Here is a 22,639-nt window from a genome sequence, read left to right on the forward strand (position 1 = left end):
TGGCACCCGTGGCTGATGAAAGCTGCCCTTCCACATGCACGTCTCTGGTTTCAGTCAGGCCTGAGAACTGAGCTGGTCACACGTAGCTGTCAGAGTGTGAGACCGTTGCTTCCGACTGTCACTCCAGTCTGACAGCCCACCTCCACCAGCTCATCCAGGTCACCAGACTCCTGACACATTACGCTGATGTCGTCCCAACCTCTTGACCCCTGGGGAGCTTACTTCCATCCACAGTTTTCTCACTTGTTTTTCTTCTTTTTAACACTTAAATCCTTTTTTGGGAGCTAAAGACTCACTTCACGACCGTGAGTGTGACTAAATGTGTGCAGGTGATTCTGCTATTTGATCAATCATTAATTTATGCAATATAAAGTAAAACTTGTAGTAAAATATGGACAATGCCTGCGGGGTTCTTTGTGGCCTGTAGTTGAATTCAACACATTCAACACCTGCTAAGACCATAAATATGCATCCACCTTCTGTTTTTAAAATCATCTTTATTCAAATGTTTGAAAAGTTGGACTTTCTCGGATTAAAAAAAGTTTTTCTTAAAAAAGATGAGTGTGTGTTTTGCCTTGTTTCCCCAGAATGCCAAATTTGTTCAAGTCAAAACAGATTTCTACATACAGTATTAATATAAATCCGTGAGCATATAGAATGTGACAGAAATGATTGCATAAAGATTCACCTCAGCCTGGTGAACGTGTCCCAGTCAGTCTCATCAGTACCCCAGCAACAATTACAACATGCCCACTCACGGTGCTTAAAGTCATGCACTCTCAACAATGTGTGATATTGTTGGTACAGAAATCCTAATAAAACTAAGAAAAGCCTGCGTAAGCATTGCTACATGGGCGCTACAACAGCTATAATCAGAAAACCACTACTGTAATAGCACAGCTGCGCATCCAGCCATACACATGGAGAACATTAACACAACATTCACACAGATTTTTTAGAATTGTTTTGCAGAAATTGATGGGCAATAGTGCAAAGAAAGCTTTGGATTGCATTTGTGGCCTGGTTGTCCTGACATCTCTCATGAGGTGTCACATCTGCACAGACAGTAAACATCAGCCTTCCCTCTTTTAAGTAGCTGCTGCCTTTTTAAGTAAATACAGATGCCCCGTGTGTCAAATCCACTTCCTGTTATAACATTTCGGTATAAAACCAGGTTTCTCAGTTCAACGTCCGAGCTGACATCATGCGAATACAGCAGAGTTTTTCCAGTCGGAGTACACGAGGAACCCAGTGAAGGTGCTGTCTGTCTTGGTGCTGGAGTAAAATCCGTTGTACTCAGACAGAGACATCTGAACCCACACCTGGTCACCCGGGACGAGGTGGAGCAGCGAGCTGCCCGACAGAGACACCGGCTTGGGCCAGTTGCCGTAGAACTGGAAATAGGACGCCACCGTGTGCGCGTTTTTCATCAGGTCGAACTGCAGGCTGGTTCGGTAGACGGTGGCGTGGACGGTGAAGAAGTAAACTCCGGGGACTTTGCAGGTGAAGCGGCCTGTCTCCGGGCTGTAGTCATCCTGCTCGTTCAGTAAGACCTTGTCGAACTGGACCGCGTTGCCCACGCTGTGGGGTAGCGTGCGGCCCTCGGCGATCTTGGCGGTGAATGCTGATTTTGGTGCGACCGCACACTCCCCTGCCTGACCCCGCTCACCTTTCTCTCCTGGGTCGCCTCTGTCCCCCATCAGGCCCCTCAGTCCCGTCTCACCTGAAATGAAACACCGACATGAGCGTTCACAGCAACGCCGGTCACTCACCGATGAACACCGACATCACCTGGGTCTCCCCTGTCCCCCTTGTGGCCCTTCTCTCCCGAAGGAGCGTCTCGTCCATCCCTCCCGTCTCTTCCAGGCTGGCCAGGACTGCCATGAAGGCCAGGAGAACCAGGGATACCGGGGTGGCCAGTGCACAGACTGGGAGGGATCTTGTTGTCTTCAAGCTGGCTGGAAAGATGAATTTGGAGGAGGAGGGAGTATAGGAGGGGGAGCAGCCAGGGTGAGGTCATCGCTGTGCAGAGAGAATAAAGTGGAATCAGCATGTGTGGTTGACAAGGCTGCGGACAAATACAGCAGGAATGAGCAGATTAAACAAAGACGAACCAGATATGTGAGTGGACTCATCAAGACCACTCTTTCCAAACAGGCATAGCCAGATTACAGAGGCAGGGGGACAAACACACTGTAAACACACCGAGACTGCTGTTTTATTCTAAAATATCCAGTTTAGCTGATCAGGACAAGCAGGAAACAAATCCTGGTTATAACACAGCAATAATCCCGCTGTGGCGCAAGTCAAAGGTCGTCTGCCACAAACTGAGGTCACATTTTATTAAGCAGTTTTTAGAAAATATTAATTACTTAAACAGTTTTTCTATTGCACATCTCTTGCCTTCATGAACAAATATAGTTTTCACTCTGAAAGTTGAATTTCATTTCAAGTCCCCTGAGAGAAATACTCAGTCGTATTACATCAGTGCTTGGTTGCTGCCAAGGGAAGAAGGAAATAAGAGTAATTCAGAACAGATGTCCATTTTTAATCACTTTGTTTCAGTCTAAAAGATAAAAACACAAGAAAAAGTCAACAGGAAGCACAGTAAGATTTGTCACTTCCAGACAGTGATGAAAGGCTTCAGAAATTGAAGTGAGGCGTCACCAGCATGGTCACACCTTTGTGGATGTGGACTGCTCTCCCCTAAAAACCATCTGAGCTCCTAAAATCTGATTAAAAACACATATTTTCTGACACAGTTATGTAACTGCAGTAGGAACACTGTAAACCAGGGCTGCTGTATCATAACACAGCCTGTCAGGCTGCTGGAATCCCTAAATTCAAGAACAAAAATTATTTGGGAAACTGAAAGTAATCTCAACTATCTCATTTTGAATGCGCAAGCAAACGAGCAAAAAGAAACTGCTGTATTTTTACAGAGTTTTTATCATGGTCACGTGTCTGTCGAAATAGTCATTTTTATTTGAAAGCTGAAAGGAAATGTTAAGTTGAAAAATCTTTCTCTGGAGTCTGGGATCTTTTGGATGAGCTGCCGATGAATCATGTCTCTGGTTTAAAACGCTGTTGCGCTTCTGGAAAGTTGATTTGTCTGTGGAGCAGGTGTGCTTAATAGAGCGCTGATGAGGAAAAAGTCACATAACAGCCCTAAAGTCACGTTCTGGTGAATAACCTCAACTCTCACCACCTCAAATCAAAACATGGTGTTTGAACAGCAGCCCTGGAGTGGGCCTGGTCAGCTGACCACGATGTCTCCCGGCTGTCTGACAGTTTATCTGTGTCTCAGCTTTATGGTTTCCCTCATGAAAACACTTGCGAGGAGACAGGAGAGGGACGGATTGGGAAGGGGGGGGGGATCCATGTCAGCATTCCTGGCAGTGTGAGGAGCAGCCAAGACAGCACAGAGTGAGTCTGAACAGCTGGCTGCTCCTGCTCCTCAGTAGCCTCCATATGATCGCACACATGGTTCAAGGCTACTTTTAAAAGGATTGCTCGGGTCTGAGCAGGGAACAGCTTGTCAGTGTAAGATGGCACCATCTACAGTGACCTTCTCTATGGAACAGTCATGGTTTCTGTAGGTTCCCAGATGCTCTCAGCTTTAATATAGTCATGTTAGATAAATTAGCCTTAATTGTGGTCTGAAATTTGATTTGAGGTGGTTAGTCTCTGGGAAAAGTCTCTGCTTAACAGAGGATCAAACCACAAGCCCTATTCTCATTCGGCTGTTTTCTTTGGGATAAACAGACTGAGGCTGTGGGATAAGTGGAACAAAAATGGGGCGACTGGAAACTGTGATCTGGCGGCAGTGGTGATATCAGCACAGCAGGTCAAGCGTCCCACAAACGAAGCTGAAGAAACCAACGGAGGACCAATGGCACCTACAGAATGTTGCTGTCAGGTCCTCTGATGAGTCCCAATAATGAAGCAGTTATTGGGGCAGTTCCTGAAATGTGGACGGAAGAACAGAGAAAGCAACATTTGAAGCCTTTAGAAGAGCCCAGCTGCCTGGACCTGGAGCTTACAGACACACAGCAAGTGGACCTATTCAGTAACACCAATGAAATGCAAAACAACAACCTATAAAAAAAGTAAAAACATCGCCAGCACAAACATCCTGTTGCATAAAGGGAGCGTCCGTTTTCATCCAGACAAAGACAAATGAACTTACTGGACGTCTGTGAGAGCTTCTGCCTCTGCCGATGTGACTTCTCGACAAGACCCTGGAAGCTGCTGCTGGTGAGGAATGACTGGAGGGAACAGTCCTGCAATCCAATTAAAACTGGAGAGAGAGGAGGCGGAGAGAGAGAGAAGAGGAGGAGGAGGAAGATACAGGAGCGAAATATTTGATGTGTGTCCAGGACAAATGAAAGAAAAGTATGGAAGAAAGCAGCATGAGGAGAGGGACTTGGTGAAGTTGTGGGATGATGAAGAGCAGAAGAATGTTTAGGTCATTGCGTAACAGCGTCTGACACGGCTCGGAGGGCTGTGGCCACAGCGACGAGCTGAAAATGAACCTCAATTCTCTCAGAAAGGCAGGAAGCAGAGCTGAAGCAGCACCAACTCACATGCACATTCTTCTGTGTCTTCCTGCATTCGCCCAGCTCCTTATCTGCCTGGGATGAGGCAAATAGCTTTTTGCAGATAGCATCTCCCTCCGTGTCTCTCAATAATCCTCTTTTCCCTGTAATTCTCCAGTGGAAGTATTGAGTTGATAAAGAAACAAATTCTTAATATCTTTCCTGACAAAGGAAGCTGGACTCAATCTGGATTTATTTCACAGCCTCTTTGAATCTGGGCCAATTCAAACAGTTTCCCCGCTGATAACAAACCCCCTGAAGGACAAGAACAATGCCAAAAAGTGGACACGGCGCAGCAGCGTGTGAGCCAACATCAAGGGCCTCTGTGAGAGCTGCGAGGAGAAAACATGAGCTTGGAGGAGCCTGACAGCAGAATTGAAAGGGCATGTGTTGGAGTAGAACAATCAAGTGGGAACAGAGTTGTGATATGAGGGCTCGCCTTCCACCCAAACAACATCTAGTTGAGTTCCATTTAGTAAGCGTCCAAAGATTTGGAAGGAATTCAATGATGTTCCAGACTGCTGTGTTTTCCAGAGGATAAATCAAATCAGTGCAGCATCACTTTAGGAGACTCCTCCTCCCACCTGTTAGCCACTAATATTGTCACTAATGGTCACTCATATTGTTACTTATAGTCACTCATATTGTCACTAATGGACACTAATATTGTCACTAATGGTGACTCATGTTGTCACTAATGGTCACTCATATTGTCACTAATGGACACTAATATTGTCACTAATGGTCACTCATATTGTCACTAATGGACACTAATATTGTCACTTATGTTCACTCATATTGTCACCTATAGTCATTAATATTGTCACTTATATTCACTAATATTGTCACTGATATTCACTAATATTGTCACTAATATTGTCACTTATATTCACTAATATTGTCACTTATATTCATTAATATTGTCACTAATGGTCGCTCATATTGTCACTAATGGTCACTAATATTGTCACTTATGTTCACTAATATTGTCACTAATGGTCACTAATATTGTCACTTATGTTCACTAATATTGTCACTAATGGTCACTAATATTTTCACTAATATTGTCACTAATGGTCACTAATATTGTCACTTATATTCACTAATATTGTCAGTAATGGTCACTCATATTGTGCACAGTCTTAAATGTTTTTCAGCCAAAGATGAAGAAATTTAAGTATTTCTCTTCAGCCAGTAAAACCATGTGTAAAACCTCTCCTCTCCTCTCCTCTCCTCTCCTCTCCTCTCCTCTCCTCTCCTCTCCTCTCCTCTCCTCTCCTCTCCTCTCCTCTCCTCTCCTTTTCTTGTTTTCCTTATTATGCACACACACACACACACACACACACACACACACACACACACACACCACACACACACACACACACACACACACTCACACACACACACACACACACACACACATGGCTCCGCTTAGTCTTCAAATGCTCAACACTAACTTTATGGAACAGCTCATTTTCCTTTAATTTGCAGCCATGAGGCTTGTGTGGACAGGCTCCCGTGGAGGCACCGAGCTGTGACTGAAGTAGACGCGGCAGAGTTGGGCCACGGTTTTAATTAGCAGCACAAGAATCAGCACATTCTGCATCTGTTTCCCTAATTTCCTGTAGCCCAAAACCTGCTCTTACTCCTGCTACAGCTGCCGGGAAGAGCTGAGCTTCAGGCAACACACCGCTTTGACCAGTTCCCGTCATCGGTGATGAAAATGTATCAATGATGCGCTTTAAAGATGAAGACAAAAACAAGGTTTATGTCCTCAGATACAGGAGTGCTTACTCAAACAGACTAAAATGGAGAATATGTTTCTATACAGCATCTGTTCTTCATGGATATACTTTCTTAAGTGATACATCCTATCTATCTATCTATCTATCTATCTATCTATCTATCTATCTATCTATCTATCTATCTATCTATCTATCTAGTATATGTATGTATAATTAAATGTATAGTTACTGCAGCTGACCATCAGTAAACAAGACAGGAGACCAAAGAAAAGTAAAGGAGACATGTTTATTATTTAAACTATCACTTAAATAAAAAAGTGCATAGAAAATAAACATGATTAGAAACTTTTTTTTCTTTTTACACTTATTTACAACTTTGTTTCCTAATTATACATTCAACCAAGTAGTTTGTGGTTCATTTTCACTGCGGTGGTTTTCCTTCATTTCGTGTGTGTTTGTACTGATCCAACACTGTCAGAACAGGAGGAAATATGACAGAACTCATAGATATTATTACAGAGAGCAGGAAGAATATCGATAAGACAAAGGTATGTTCAAGGCATAAGAGACAAGCCTCTCCACAATTCCCAATCTCTCTTTTTTTTTGCCACCTTCTCCCTCTGTGACACCACATCCCATCATAGGCTGATAACTTCTATACACAAAAAACTATTAGAAGCGTACAAATACATGTTAATGTACTCTGTCTGACCTCTCCAACACCTCCACTCCTCCAAGAGCAATTCAGGGTGGATGTTTGCATGAAATAAATAAATTACATGTTCTCCACATCAGCATTGTGACGTCTATAAAAACATTACAGGATAAGTACAACCAAGGCTTCAGGGGGAGGGAGGGGGGTGGTCAGGGGGCGTGAGAGCGTTCCACAATGACCATTTTGGTGGGAAAAAAAACAAAACAAAAAACTCCAGGTCAGTCTCCACAAACTGAAATCTTTTCATTGATACCACATCAAGTAAGCCGCCTACAAAGTCCCTGTTAAAAAACATACAAATGAAAATATATATATATATACTAAAAAAGAGAGAAACATTCACTACAACAATCCAGGAAAATGAAATGAAAAAAAATGGCCGACCTCAAGTTTACAACCACATTATTACAGTTACATTTTTCTCATCACAGATAAAACCATACCTGTCCAGAAAGAAAGAAAAGAAAAAAAAAAGAAACTGCGAGGCTCCTCGCTGATGGAGGAGCACGCAGGCACAGCAAAATTGGTACTGGATATTATCAATACACAAAAGAATGATGCACGTTAGTTTCATCTGAGTACTGTAACACAAAACCATTATAGAGTACATTGAGACATTGCTATTAACCTTTATAAATCTGCTGTTTGCTACTGTAACTAAGTTTGTCTGCCCATTCCATATATTGTATAGATACTAAAGTACAAGAAATTCCTATGCATGTTTCTGTATTGTTATGTATTTATAGTATAATTACAGATAATGACTGAAGGGCCACTGTTGTGGCGCTGCGGTAAAATGAAGTCCAAAGAAACAGAGAGACTGTTTCAGTTATTGTTTGTCTGCTGTTTAACAGTGAAACCGTCGTGTTGGTGTTCACTGAAGTCTGACCCTGAAATGGTTGGAAAGTGAGTCATAGACAGAGCCCTTGGCGTCAGTGAGCGTGTCGCCACTGATGCTAGTGTAAAGTGTTGCGCTAACCCAGTACGAACCCGTCCTACAGAGAGAAATGCCACTGCTGCTCACGCATGGTATTATTTCCGTGACTGGAACCGCTGCTGCCGCCGCCATGTTTGGGGGTCGAACTCGCTCGATCTTTATCTACTGAAGTTGTTCATGAAACTGAAGAAAAATGAACTCAAGCAACATGGATTATAGGTTTGAGGATATGAGCGATACATTCATTGTTGACCTTAGCAGCAGAACCCAGCGGGCCCTGAGAAGGTGCAGCTGTACGACCACGAGGTTGGGGTGGCGATAATGGTTAGGTGGGATGCTCAATACCTGATCTCAGACCCTATGTGGAAACGCGCCACCGTTTTGTTTGTTCTTGCTGCACCTTCGGGAAGGACACAGCTGCTGGTGTGGTCCCTGCCTTCACTTTGCTTCAGAAAAACAACAATAACGATAATAAATAAAAAGTCAAGTGCACTTTGCTTAAGCCTCAGGCGGCACTTCCTGGGGTCACCGAGGCGGTCAAACAGCATCACAACTCACAAAAGTATTCTCAGTGACGACCTGTGCTTCAGCGCTGGAGTTGCATTGTCTGTCTGGGAAAAGAGGAGAGCGTTCCTGCGTCTGGTCAGTGCCACGGCTAAAGTGCAAATCACCTTTTCTGTTAAGCTAACAACCACGATAAGCAGCAGCTTGGGTGATAACACAGGCAGCATGCATGGCGTGCAACGATAAACTAGGAGCAACAACAGTCTAATTAAAGATTCAGTCCAGGACACGAAGGCCTTACGAGACAGGAGATGTGCTCGTTTACAACTAAGGCAAACATAAGGATAGTGAAGGACAGATTTTTCATTCAGATTGGCATTCGGATGTGGGATGGACACCATTGGGATCTTTAAAATAAAGGCACCTCTTACTGTAGACCAAGTTGCAGAGGGACTCAACGGTTGGAAATGACAGATCTTCTGCGGGTTCCGACTGGCGACCAACCTTGACGGCTGATGAAAAGAAAGAGTGAATCGTAACCTGATGGTGGAGCTGTGACTGGACGCTCGGTGCGATATGGCGGGTGGACAATAAGGCTGGAGATAAGAGATATCTGCTGTGGATCGACAATCTTAACTCTCTCAAGTGCATAAGAATCAGTTTGCGTGACTGTCGTGCAGCCAGCGTCAACTGGAACCATTAAAAAGCTGATACTCTGGCCAGACGGCCTGGGATGGATAAAAGAGCTCCTGGTGGACTGAACCTAAAAAAAGGGGGGGACCGAGCCACAGACCAGTGTCAGTCTTTGGAATCAAAGAAAACATTCAGACTACAAATTAAAAAAGGAAAACAATGTCACAACAAGAACGAAAAAAAACCTTCAAAAAGGCAGCAGAATACAAAACAGACCGAGCATTAGTGTTTGTAAACTTCTATTTCCTACAAAAATGGCAGTAAAATAAATAGGTTTTTTTTAAAAAAATATAAATACCATCATTAAGTGCTATTCACTATGAGTGCTTTTTAATTTTTTTGTAGAAAAATATACATTATTTACATTTTATTATTATTTTTTTTAAAAGCAAGCATGATATTCCCCTGCCCGTAATAAAAAGAAAGATACCAGACGGGAATTAAAAAGACGTAATACAAATAAAAAAAAAAAATCATTGTATTGGTTACCACAACAGGCCAAGAGAAAAATTTCAATTTGAAGACATGTTTGGTTCTCTTTGAAGCCACAATTTGGAACGTGATTACAAAAAACGTCAGAGCTTATATAATGGCCAAGGGTTTGATATATATATATATATATATATCAACGGCGTGCGTAAACTCGCCATTTGTCTGCATGTTTCAAAGTTCCAGCTGCATCCTAAAAAAAGATTCATAAATATGTCTACTAAAGCACATCAGTAGGGTTCTCCGGTCCCTCAGCTGTCAGTCCACCAGAATCTCTAGCTGCCTCGCTCTCTCAGGCCAGAGGCGAAATCCCATCAATAACAACTTTCAGACTAAAAAGTCCATTTAGGTATCAACCACAGATGTCAGGAAGGTACAAAAATACCCTTTTTGTTTAAACAAATCTACACTTCAGCTCCCCTTCCCTTGCTTCCCCTCAGTGGTCACTGCGCCCCCTGGTGTTCCCATCTGCAGCTGCAGCACTGTGGGAAAACAATGCAACGCCGGCCGATTGAGGGAACGTTCCGATTAATCTCAATGACTCGGAAGGCATCAGGGCACATTCAGACAGGGAGATCGATACTATCTGACAATGAGAATTCAAAACAAACTTAAAAGGGTTGTTTTTCAGTGTCCTTTCAACAAATTGCACTTTGGTGTAAAATGGAGCCAAGGTCTTTGATTTTTCTTCTGTTCACATCTCAGCATTTTTGTGTGTATTTTTTTTAAACTCAAGGAGGATGGGCCAATGTAAAAACCATGGAGGGATAGTCTGATCCCCTAAATCAAAACTGATATTGCGATGTAAAGGCTCAACCGTTTCAAAAGTCACCTCTGAAGGTGAAATTCCCATTGCCAAATAATTCAAAAGGAGGCACAATTCTGTATGTTGGAATTCCTACCAATGGCCCTTCCTCCAAAATGGTCTTTTCTGCACATACAGGAGCACTGAGTGCTCTGCCAGCATCAGCAGCGGAAACACAGTCAGAGTCGTGTCCTGTTGGCAGCTCGGATATCGTGTGACCCAGAAAATAAAAAGCCAGCCAGCTCGAGGACAAACCGTTGGCAAGCCGTCCTCAGAACACTGCAGCACTGCTGCTCGACAGACCCGCTCTCGTCTTCATGGCTGCTCTGATATTAGTTGAGGAACTTGCGGCACTTCTTTGAATTGCAGTTGCAGGGCAGCTTGCTGCTGGCGTCCTCGATGGGGAACTTGTAGTCGTAGGTGAGTTCCTCGCCTCGGTAGATGCGTCGAGATGCGAAGATCACGATGTGTTTCTTGCCGTCCACGGTGATGACGCGAGAATAGCAGTTGGGTTCGCAGGAATGGTTGATGAAGCGCGCGGCGTTGCCGTGCACCGTTGCGTCCACCACCTCGTAGTCGTCGATGCGGAACATGTAACAGCCGATTCCCTTTGGGAAAAGAAAAGACGGGAGTTGCTGGAATGATGCACCGCTGAGGAGACACTTGGAATCTACAGGTTAGATCAGCCACCCTCACCTTTCCATCATAATATTTCTCCCGCTTGTCAGTGAGCACGGATCGAATGACGTTTCCAGAATATTCAATGACCATTTCACCAGCCTCGATGGTTTTCTTACAGAACAGACCTCGGCCATGAATTGGAGATCTGCAGAAGAACACGTTGTTTTAATAAACAATTCTAATTATTATAACTTTAGACTGGATTTCTTGAGTTGAACAGACAACAAATTCCTACCAAAAAAAATTGTTTTAAAAACTTGATTTCGTTGGAAACATATTTTTAACTGAACTACAGAGATTCACAGTAACCTCCCCACTTCACTAACCTGTAGACTCCAACAGACTCTTTGGAGGTGACCTTCAGCTGTTTAAATCGCACAGCCAGTGGCAGTTCCATGGAGATGCGTCTGCAACAACAGCAACAAAGACAGCGTCGATCAGGAGAGTCCTTCCAACAAAAGACAATAACACCTTTTAGTGTGCACTCACCTGGCAGTCTTGAGCTGCCCTTCGTCACCATCATCTTCATGAGGCCTGTACTCTGGAGGCTGGCGGTGTTTGGAGGCCAAGAAACTGAATATGTCAAATACACACCTCCTGAAATCAGAAAAACCAGCAAGCGTGTGACTGTTGGGTCTGTTTGTCGCGATAAACGCAGTGTTTACAGTGACTTAATACACACTCAATGTTTGCTGGCTGTGTATTATATATATGTGTGTTTTTCAAACCTGTGGTTAATCTCTGCTCGGGCCGATCCGTGGGGGTTGATGGGCGGTTCATCAGGCTCGTCTGGTTTGTGAAAGCGGAAGCGGTAGTTGTGACAGTGTCTGGAGCCGTAGAGCTGCTCAAGCAGGAAGACCACGGCCTCATGGACAATTCCCAGCATTCTCAACCCGTTGACACCTGCGACGAGTACAGAAATATTCTGATCATCTGGTATTTCTTTGTTTTGCCGTGTGTTCAAACTGACCAATCACCTTCAAAGGAGAGCTCCTTGAGTCTTGCATTGGAGCGAGCTTCCTGCACCTTATCAGTTAGTGATCTCCAGGCCTCTGCAGAATGGCAGTAACTGATCAGTTTCTAGAAACACTGTAACTTCCATGTTGTAGCACATCAATAGCCCGAAGCATCAATAGCCTCCTCCCAACACGGCCACATCTCTACTTCTGTACACGTGTTTCTACTATATTTAAAATTACTGTTGATGATCGTTGAAAACCTTAAAAAAGAGGAGAAAAAGAAGAGAAATACAGGGTGATATAAACTTCTTTCACCTTCAATACTCTCACAGCGGATATGAAAACCATCCTCGCTGCAGATTTCAAAGATGATGCCCTTCTTTGGTTTGCTATCCAAGTCAAGGTCGCTGCTGTTTTCCTGATCAGGTGGTGAAGCCACTGGGAGAGACCCTGCTCCCTCAGCTACACACCCCTTCTCGTTGCCCAGTATGTTTGCTGGTAGGACGTGTCCTTCAGATGTCTTCTTTTTCCCGAGAACACTGTAAAAAAAAAATGTTTCGGTCAAGCATTAGAAATAAAAAAAAAGATGTCTAGAGCAGAGAGACCCATACCCCTTGTTGGTGGTCTTCTCAGCGGGTTTGCCAGTGTCCATGGGCTCAAGGGAGCTAAGGTCTTTGGAACTGAATGCAAACATGAGGTAAGATTAAAATAGGACCATAGCAACCTCCCCTCCCTTAAACAAATATAGAAATGACAAAAACATAACCTAACTATTTGCAACATCTAAAATTGTATTACCTTGAGTTTGATTGCGCTCGACCTGCATGGTGACTGTGATGCTCTTCTTCCTGAGATACTTTAAGCTTTTTCCCACTGGTAAAGTTGGCGCTCTGTCTGCTTCTCTTTGTTTTCTGTTTGCCTTTTTCTGCTCCTAAAACTGTCACTGTTGTGTTGGTTTTTGCTGGTCTCGGTTCCGATGATCTGGAAATGGGAGCGGTTCGGTTGCTCTGGGAGAGCGCCGCAGTTTGTGTGAAAACGCCAACAACGCATCCTTTGGTGGGACTCAGAGGAGTCGCTGAGCTGGGAGCTAAAGTGACAGCGCTGTTGGGCCCAGAGTCCAGGGTCTGGGCTCTGTTAAGAGGCTGAGACTGATGCTGCAAGTGAAGATTGTTAGCTTCTGTTTCTGCTTGCTGGTTCACAGTCATACTGATGGTCTGCTGGGAGGGCAGCACGCAGATGCTGCTACTTAGTGATGTCTGAACAGACGACGTGAGTTGTGACATCAGCGGCGTTCCTCCGGCCGACTGAAGAACCATTGGCTGATCAGACAAGCCCAAGCCATGTGGGCTGGCTTTAAACAGGAGGTTACTAATGGACCCGGTGATCTCAGTAGAGCCTAGGACAGGTGTGGAGAGGGAGACTGATCCTGGTGCTAGCAGACCGGCAGCACCACTAGGCGGCACTGACACAACATTCACCACTGACTGACTGGGATTGAGACCCGACACTGTGCATGGAAGAAGATGAGCGTGAGATGAGGAATCGTGACCAAGGACACCGGACTGTGCAGGACCAGGAATTCTATGCTGAATCAGAGTAGAGGGATACATAACCCCAGATTTTGGTCTCTTGATAATATTTGGAACTTTGCGCTGAGAAGTGGAGATTGTACTTAACTCGACTAATCCACCAGGTTGGCCCGGAATACTAGCGGTGATCTGAGGGGAAGACAAGTTGATGAGGGTCATGTTAGGTGGGTTCACTTCAGATGGTGCCAGAGCAGGCTGGCTCCGAGTGCGAGCTAATTTTTTGGTTTTTCTTGGCTGAAGGCGAGAGATGGGCCTTTTCTTGCCATGAGCGGAGGCAAGTGCAGCGGGAGATGAAGTGAGGGAAGGAGAACTGGACACAATGGCAACACTGGGACGTAAATCTTGTGGTCGACCAGCCTCTGAGACCAAAATCTGCGACTGGTCGTGGGGCAATCCAATGAGAAGCCCAGAGGTGGTGCTGGGGATTCCGGTCTGGAAGCCTGTTTGTGTGGTCCCGGTGAAAGTGTGGATCTGTGAGGGGTGTGCCATGGTGCCCAAGACTTTGCCCCCAGCAGGAAAGATTGGCTGGGCTGTGGATAAACCAGTATTCAGTCCTGTCGCAAGAGTCATAGAACTCAGCACCGCTTGAGAGCTGTTGTCCATAACTCCCGTGGCACTGAGTTTTTGGGTGACACCATTAGGAACTGTTTGAAGGACGTACAGAGGCTGGAACTGCTGATTGACCAAAATTAGTTTGTCAGGACCAGGTTTGATGACCGCTGGACTGGTAACTTGAGTCTGGGATGGCCCAGAAACAGGACTAGGGCTGCCAGCAGCTACAGTTGATGTTTGGAGGTATTTCTGAGGCAGGGAAGGAGAACTTGGCAAACCAGGAGTGCCAGAACTCCTGTTGACATCCTGGTTACCTGAAGGTTCAACTACCTGGCCAATGGCAGAACTTGGAATAAAGTGTTCAGGGGTCATGTGACCTTCTGTGACCTGTGTGTTTTTGTTTCCTAAAGTTGAAGCATCGTGTTGATTCTCTGACTGTAGAACAGCTGCTCTTTTCTTGTCCCCACTTTTGTCTCCACTGATCACCTCAGAGTTTGGAGTCAAAGCCAGCATGTTGCGGTCTGACGAATCAGGGATGAGGCTTCCAGCAGTGTGGTTCTGACTTGTGCTGACAGTAGGGCTGCGTGTGGTCAGGACCGAGAGGTCAGAAGGCAGCTCCAACGGAAGATAAGGCTCCTCTACCGACATGGAACTATTGACATTGCTCTCTACTACACTTCCACTCTCCGCGTTGGACAGCGGCTGGGAAAAGTCATCAAAGAGCATGTTTTTACGTCTGTTTACATCCACATATCCCTCGTCAAGGAGCAGCTCTGAGGAGGATGGCTCAGATTGTTGACTGAGTGCCTGCATTGACATGGAGGGGGTGTTGAGCACAAATTCCATGATATCAGATGGTAAAATGTTACCGCAGTCGTCGCTGTTGTTGTTGTCGGAGTCTGACTTTAACAGATCGGAACTGAGGGATAGTTGGGTTTCCAGTGGATCCTGACCCTGACTCTGGGACTTGACCGCTCCTCCTAAAGGAAGGCAGTTCTCTTTCTGGTTCTTCCTGCCTTCACGCGTGTTGCTGCTTACTGCTCCACCACTGTTATCAGCGTCTTTGCTTAAGTCGTGAGGATCGGGTTTCTCAACGTGCCTGTCTCTACCCCTTCTCTTGGGAGTGCTTTTATTTGGGGTGGAAGAGGACGTAGTTGTAGTTGTTGTAGTGCTGGTGCTGGCGTCACTTTCAGAACCATCATCAACTCCATCGAGCTGGCCGATCTGTGGCTTGCCCAAAGTCCTGAACACAATAAAGACAATATTACTGCAAAGCAAAAAAACTGCACTGTATTTGAGATCGTATATTCAAAATTGTATTTACTCACAAAGCATTTAGCAGGTCTTCTTCCGTTTTGCCCTGTGCCCTCTGTTGCTGCTGGGCCTCATCTTTCAGAAACCGTTGTAGCTGGGAACCTCTACCCACACACTGGTCTATCCCTTCGATAGATGGTAAGCCATCACCGGGGTTAATGATTGTTCTGGTGAAACTGTAGTAGAAGGGGTCTTTACCACTCTGTTTCATTTCATCATCTTCATCCTCTCCACTGTCGCCTGATGAAGAAGTGCTGCTGATATCATCTGCCCCATCCACCTGCCCCTCAGCGGATTTCTTGCGGATACCAGTCCTCCTCTTGACGATAGCACCTGCTCCGTCACCACTTCCGTAGAAGGGAAGGTCCTCTTCCCCGTACGAGCGGACCCCGTAAAAAGGAGTGAGGCCAAAAAACATGTTGGAGCGTGCGCGTGCACTGCGTCGAGGGTAACGCCGCTTGGCCGAACCAGACCCATCGCTGTCATCCTCGTGGTGCTTACCATCCATAGCTCTGTCATTGTCATCCTCTGGGCCATCGCCCTCGTCCTCAGCGGCGTGAGACAGGAGACTGTGGTGGTCCCGGTGTTTGATATGCAAGTGCTTGGTGTGCACGTCCTCATCTATGGGAGGTTGGGTGTCGGACTCAGAGCCATCACTGCTGCTGACTGATGGAGAGTACAGTGTGGCGAGGGCAGAGCGACAGGTGCCCTGGCTAGCAGGAGAGATGGTAGAGGTAGGTGTCACATTAGAGGAGGAGGATATACCACCAACAGTACCAGTCCCATTAGGGTCAAGCTTCATCTCTGCCTTTAGTGCAGTTACAGAAGGAAAACTAACAAATTTCCGTTTGTCTCTGGAGGACAGGGGCAGCTGGTTAGTTGTTGCTTTGTGGTGAGACTCAGAATCGGTCTTTACTTCTTTCTCTGGAGCTGAACTGCTCTGATGCATGTTGTCCGCGCCAGAGCTATTCTTTCTCTCAGATGAATGGTAATTTTCTCTGTTCTTTGAGGATGACCTATCCCCACCCTGGTTCTCCAGCTTCTCCCCCTGAGCATTTCCATGGGCCTCAATGCTGTTTCCAAGCACTGCGACTCTACTATTGCTACCGTTGTTGGAGCTGGTGTTTGTAGCATTTGTGGTGAAGCTGCCAGTTGCTTTTGTATTATTGTTAAGAAGGGGAATTTTGCTGTTATTTTGGAGGGTCTTCTCTCTTTCATGGTCTTTGGAAACCTCTCTGCTGCCTGCTGTCTTTACTTTGGGTTGTTTTTCTTTGGCAAGTGAGGCTGCAGGTGAGGCCAAGTGCATGGAGCCTTGCTTAACAACATCCTCCTCTGCCGGTGTCCATGAGGGCCACAGAGGCTTCATAGCTGCTGCAGTCACTGGGCCAGGTAAGTAATCATTGGATTTCCGTGCACTAGACTTCTGAATGGAAGACAGAGATCCAGTTTTCCCAATGACAGAGTCCTTATGGAATGAAGCCTGCATTACATTTCCAGTAGACTGGCTGCTGTAAGAGTTGAGTCGATGACGAGGCATCGAAGTGGGACTCATGGAATCGTCTTGGTCTTTGCCGCCGTGTTTTCCTTGCTTGTCCGTCTGTTTAGTGCCTCCGACCCTCTGCTGCCCTGTGAGAGCAGCTGTGCCCACAGGAGGGGAGTACTGGCCTGAACTTGCAGGTACCAGCCCAGGGTTCTTCGCCTCATCTCCAGCCTGTTTAAACTGGGTGCCAGTGTTACGGTCTTTGCCTGAGCCAGAGTCTTTGTTTCTTTCTGTGCTTCTTTGACTGAAATCTCTAGAGGAAGGTCTACCCTTGTCAGTGTCTCTGCTGGACAATCTATCTTTTCCCTGGCCAGAATCTTTCCCTGTCTCTTTACTATATTGTTTATGCTTGTCAGACTCCTTTAGTCCTGCTTCTTTACTGAGTGACCGAGATTTTTCCATATCTTTATTACTGGGCTCTCTAGAGAATGATTTACTCTTATTAGATTCTCTATGAATTGGGTCTCTGCTCCCATGTCTCCCTTTATCAGACCCTCTGATCATTTGTCTTCTCTTTTCTGAGTCTCGAACTTGATCTCTACTGACAAGCTTCCCCCTCTCAGATTCTTTGTGATCTAAATCTTTACTTAATGATGTTCTTTTTTCTGGCTCCCTGCCTGATACTTCACATTTGTCAGATTCTTTCTGTAGTACTCTGGATGAAGGATTCTTTTCAGAATCTTTAATAGCTTGATCTTGACTTGACACTTGTCCTTTGTCGACATCTCTAAATTCTTGGTCTCGAGATGACTTCTGTCTGTTTCTGTCTGTAGAGAAGGGCCTTCCTCTTTCATCATCCCTCAGGGTTTGGCTCTTTGCAACCTCTTTGCTGAGGTGTTTAGATTTTTCTGGGTCTCTGGCAGGAGACGGAATGAGGGGAGGGGGTGAGGTAAGGGGTCGTGACAAGATCTGAGGTAGGGAAGTAACACCTCTTTGTCTGTTTAACTGGTGGAGGGGAGGAGAGAAAGGGGCCGAGCTGTTGCGACGTGCGTTGATGTTCTGAATACTGGGGTTCGCTGGGAACTCCCCAGGTGTCACATTCTCTTGGCTTTGGGGCTGCGTGTTGCCACCTACAACATAAAACAAAAAGAAAATGTAAAAGAAGTCCATTTGGTGTAGATTCACAACACTCAAATCTAATGAAAGGGATTCCAAATTGTTTCTAGTATTTAAAGCAAGTTGGAAAGCAAATGTGTACCTAGGGAGGGAATGGGACTGGGACCTAGTGAGTGGTGACAGGGGGGGTAGCTGGGGTGTCGGTTCCTGGTGTAAACCCTGAGCTTTGGGGTGTTGTTAGGGGAAAGGGAATCAGAACGTCTGGGGGATTCAAATGGATCTGGAAAGTCTAAATATAAAAGAGAAATTGACACAATCCGTATTTTTCGAACACATAATCATCCAAAACGTGATAAAAGGAACCGCAGAACTGCAGAAATATACACATTATAAACAGTACCTGTCATAGGAGGAGGGCTGTGTGCTATTGTGCGATTCTCTTCAGGAGACATTACATTTTTTAGGTCAGACTCCAGCAGAGTAGGGTGGCAAACTAGAATCCTGCAGGTATACACACATCGCTTTCGAGCGTCTAAAGTGCTCCAGTAGACCCGTGAACACCTGGAAGAGATTTCATTTAGTCTGGCCCACTTCGCTTAAATTCAGCAGTTAACTGTATCCTCAAATCCCATGTTTATTTAAAATGTTAAATCAACTCACTGGTATCCTATAGGGAAGAGTTTTCGTTTGCAGTCTGAGAGCTCAGTCAGTATACCCAGGCAATCAATGGTCATGGAGCCTGCAAGGAAAGTGTATGCATCAAAATTCACTAAATGATGGAAGGAAGGAATTGTTTGTTTACACAATTACCAGACATCAAGTTACCTATCATCATGTGAACATTTTCAGGCTCCAGGCCTGACAGCCATTTCCTTCTGAGACTAATGCCCTCAAGATCTACAAGGACCCTGCGGGTAACTTCGAATTCAGACACCACCTTGAACAAACATTTTAAAACATCAGGTTTCCATTTTGGCATCAGTGATCATTTTAATACATTTAGAAGCAATTTACTCATCTGAAGATTAAAACTAATGACTATAAATTCAACTTTGCTAAAGTAAGAATGCATCAACATATGATTGCTCACCTCCCCCTTGATGAGGTCTCTGTGTTTTGGACAATAGACTTTCTTGTCTTCCAGGAAGACACAGTGACAATGACGAGCGCACATGAAGTGATAGTTACTGGTGCATGATGTGAGACAGCAGCTGACTGTGGCCCCTGGCAACTGGCACTTCTGGCAGTGCTGAAGGAAAGGCAACAGGCTGTAAATGTCAGTCTGGCAAATAGAACCTGAAAGAAGAAAGACTTTAATGGTGATGGACAACGTGTCTTACCAGCTGTTTCCCCCTGAGGACAGCCGTGTGAACATTTTTCAATGACCCCTCATCGTCCTCAAAGACCTCGGATGACCACAGGGCGCAGTTTATATGGGTCCACTCGTTTTGCCCAATGTACAACAGTCGGCCCCCCTCCTGAAACAAAACATGTCATGAGCGCCAGAGAAATATCCTTAATGCATTAAGGTCTGAAAAGATTTTAGACTCACGTTAGTATTCTCGTCACCGTACTTCTGACACAGAAGACACTGCCTGTTATCAGTAATGCCTGGTGGTGGAGGGAAATCTGGGCCATCCTCTTGATCTGAAGAGAAGGGACAATAGAGCCACACAATCAGAACAAAAAATCATTTTACCTTAGAAAAAGCAAGTATTTACTGGACGTTCTTACCAGGTATGAGAGGAGGTGGTGGGAGCAGCGGTGGTGGAGGCAGAGGAGGAGGGGAGGCTGGAGAATCTGGTTCCCAAGGTGTTTTGGGTTGGGGAGCTGGGATGATCTTTTTCATGAGGTGGGAGTGCTCTGCACGTGAAAGCTCCTGTCTTTCCTGCCACTGGGCGTAGTTGTGGTCCAGAGATGGAGGCAGAACGGCATTTGGGAGGAGCCCACTGCGGGAAGAAGAACATTCAGATGCTTTTACACTGATGTCATACTAGAACTGATAAGGATGAGGATAAACCACCAACTTTAGGAAAGACAACAGACGTGAAAACATCTCAATATATGAACATGCTCAGTAAAGATGGGAATATATGCATTTGTTTCTGATTATAACAAACAGTAATTTTCAAAACAGAAATGGACAGAAATAGACCCGAATCTTTTCAGAAGAAGGGGTAAAAACATTTTTGTTTGAACTTTATGTGCAATAGTGTACAAACTGTGAGCACCTCAGGTTACGAAGGTTAAAAAAATGGAAAGTGTGAAGTTCATTTAGTGTGTTTCTTTTTGTCAATGCTGTTGGCAGGTAAAGATGGGTGGAGGCGTTGATTCAAATTTGAAGGCCATAGCTAGCTGATCCCAAGTTATTTAGTCTTCTAAACCGACGCCCTCTTCCTCTCCTGATCAACATCTGCTTGTTTGGTTTAGGTATTGTTTTGCTTCAATGGCACAGCATGCATTCTCTTCACTCATCACCCATTTATAAATGATACTCTGTAATATTATTCTTACATTCTTTTAAAATGAAAATCAGAGCAAACATAGTTTTGTGGTCTCTCCTTTGTGTACTGTAGCGCACAGATCCTGCCAATGACATCAGAAATACTGGAGACAGTCATATCCAATAAATGCTGCCAAGAAAAACCAAATAACTGGTGTGACGCTGAACATCATAGTTAGTGGGCCAATAAGAGCCTCAGGATTCACTGGTTTCCTGGCCTATAGCACTGACACGTACTAATACACAAAGTAAACCACAATTAGGCCGCAAGTATGCATCAAAGTGCCTTCAATTGTAACACGACACTGTTACGCTTTACCTCCCACACTGCCTAGAGGATGGGCAGAATGAATGTCCTGGGAAAGCTGGGAGCTAAAGATATTTAGAGTTATTGAATGGTTTAGAGTAAATGAACATATCTTCCAATCTGCAAAGCAAACAAACCATTCATTGATAGATTTAACATGTCTGAGCTTCAGCTTTGCACCAATGCTGTTCCAGATTCATACACAGCAGTCATTATCCAATACAATCATGTTATTACTGACTCTAAAGACATACGATGAATTGTCCGACCTTAAGTGTAAACTTAAAGACTAAAACTCCAAGGGATCAGAAGGACTGGAAGGACTTAGCTGTACAATTATTAAGTCCTTTAAAATGTAAATGAAGGCTGTCCATTGGGCACAGAAAATTTAAATCATCACTGCAGCTTTAAATCTTGAAGAGGATCTTCAATCATCGGCCAAAGCTAATTTGTGTCACAAGAAAAACACTACTGAGTGGTCTTGGTGTTGGATGTCATGGATGAGAAAGCATTTCTCAAATGCTTAAATCCACACTGATTTTAAGAGGTTTTCAGTACAGTCAGTGCAGAGTTTTTTATTAATATTAGTTGGTTGCTCCTTGGATCCTCCAAATGTCAGTGTAGCATCTTGCAAACCACATCTTACTCTTTCTTGCAATAATTACAGGCCTGATGTTTTTGAAAGCTTCAGCCCCACTCCAAATGCAGGTTCAGATTACAGCAGTATTACATTTCAACTCTTCTTCTGTGTGTAATTATAAACAAAGCTACACATTTGGAAATATAACAGCACATCAAAGGTAAACGACATATTAATCGTGTGTTCCTCAGAAAAGTTGGATTTTATTTGCTAAAGATCATTTATAGAGTTAAACTGTATTTCTGAGGTGCTTATGGACTCACTTGGCAGAGACGTTTTGCTTTTCCCAGAACCTGGATTCTTTCACTTTGAACCATGGGAATATTCGCTCCATTTGCTGAAATTAACATAAGAATTTTTTTTACATCAAGATCTATATTTTCCCGCAAATGCCTCTATTGCAATCAGTAATGTAAGCAACAACCACAAATTCTGGAGGTTCTTACCCGAATAAAGAAAGCCTTCACCATACTGTTGGCTTTCCTGCTCTCAGGATGGCCGCCATCACCGTTCATGGCCGTCTGAATGATTCTCACAATGTCATCACTGAACTCCAGCTGGGAGGAAGAAATTGTACAGACGCACACATAACAAGAGTAACTGTCAAAACAGTGAAGGGAAAATATTTTTGAAAAAGTGGAAAGAAAGATAGAAGCTGTATTTAAGACTATAACAGCAAAACCCTAGTAAAACATCTGAATATTAAAATTGACTTTGGTGTAGTTAAATTTATTTGAGCGTGGCTACACTGATCACTGCAACTATTTCTGACTAAAGATAACATCATAAAGATGAAATACCTACCACTGAACTGTAACGGCCCTGATCTGTCTTTTTCTTAACAGATTCCAAGTCTGGGGGGAATTCACTGGGGGGTGTTGTGGAGACTTCTGTCAGGACTGGAGGATCTGGACCCTCCAGTTGTTGGCAGGATGGGAGACTTTCCTCTGTCTCTGGGTTTAGCTCTGGAGGTTTCACCATCTGCCCCAAAAGCCAGAGTTTTGTTTAGCTG

General features: G+C 44.6%; 2 protein-coding genes across 4 annotated transcripts in view; both read right to left on the reverse strand.

The window, feature by feature from the left end:
• Nucleotides 1–477: 477 nt before the first annotated feature.
• On the reverse strand, nt 478–4,506 carry c1qtnf5 (C1q and TNF related 5). Its single transcript, XM_057049804.1, has 3 exons — nt 4,190–4,506; nt 1,792–2,022; nt 478–1,723 (listed from the first exon to the last, which is right to left on the reverse strand). The coding sequence occupies exons 2-3, from the start codon at nt 2,018–2,020 to the stop codon at nt 1,203–1,205; spliced, it is 750 nt and encodes a 249-aa protein (XP_056905784.1). The 5' UTR covers nt 2,021–2,022; nt 4,190–4,506; the 3' UTR covers nt 478–1,202.
• A 2,104-nt stretch (nt 4,507–6,610) lies between these two features.
• Nucleotides 6,611–22,639, reverse strand: part of kmt2a (lysine (K)-specific methyltransferase 2A) — a 32,868-nt gene continuing 16,839 nt past the window's right edge. For 2 of the 3 annotated variants that reach the window (XM_057050392.1, XM_057050391.1), the window contains exons 14-34: nt 22,432–22,608; nt 22,074–22,184; nt 21,891–21,964; nt 19,912–20,126; nt 19,730–19,824; nt 19,518–19,655; nt 19,268–19,426; nt 19,003–19,114; nt 18,838–18,916; nt 18,578–18,738; nt 18,320–18,466; nt 15,596–18,191; nt 12,925–15,510; nt 12,738–12,806; nt 12,442–12,665; nt 12,145–12,219; nt 11,896–12,070; nt 11,657–11,764; nt 11,494–11,574; nt 11,183–11,312; nt 6,611–11,094 (exon numbers count right to left, since the gene is read on the reverse strand). In XM_057050392.1, coding sequence (XP_056906372.1) covers nt 10,819–11,094; nt 11,183–11,312; nt 11,494–11,574; nt 11,657–11,764; nt 11,896–12,070; nt 12,145–12,219; nt 12,442–12,665; nt 12,738–12,806; nt 12,925–15,510; nt 15,596–18,191; nt 18,320–18,466; nt 18,578–18,738; nt 18,838–18,916; nt 19,003–19,114; nt 19,268–19,426; nt 19,518–19,655; nt 19,730–19,824; nt 19,912–20,126; nt 21,891–21,964; nt 22,074–22,184; nt 22,432–22,608 — 7,788 coding nt within the window. In that variant the 3' untranslated portion in view covers nt 6,611–10,818. The remainder of the gene's footprint in view (nt 11,095–11,182; nt 11,313–11,493; nt 11,575–11,656; nt 11,765–11,895; nt 12,071–12,144; nt 12,220–12,441; nt 12,666–12,737; nt 12,807–12,924; nt 15,511–15,595; nt 18,192–18,319; nt 18,467–18,577; nt 18,739–18,837; nt 18,917–19,002; nt 19,115–19,267; nt 19,427–19,517; nt 19,656–19,729; nt 19,825–19,911; nt 20,127–21,890; nt 21,965–22,073; nt 22,185–22,431; nt 22,609–22,639) is intronic. The other variant, XM_057050393.1, reaches the window with a different exon arrangement.

This window comes from Takifugu flavidus, chromosome 12 (genome assembly GCF_003711565.1).
Source record: "Takifugu flavidus isolate HTHZ2018 chromosome 12, ASM371156v2, whole genome shotgun sequence".
NCBI lineage: Eukaryota > Metazoa > Chordata > Actinopteri > Tetraodontiformes > Tetraodontidae > Takifugu > Takifugu flavidus.

Excerpts from the sequence above, each read along its gene's own strand:
- c1qtnf5 (XM_057049804.1), bottom strand. The coding sequence starts at position 2,020 with ATGACCTCACCCTGGCTGCTCCCCCTCCTATACTCCCTCCTCCTCCAA. Across the intron at positions 1,724-1,791 it reads GGGGGACAGGGGAGACCCAG|GTGAGACGGGACTGAGGGGC; the intron begins GTGATGTCGGTG and ends GTTTCATTTCAG.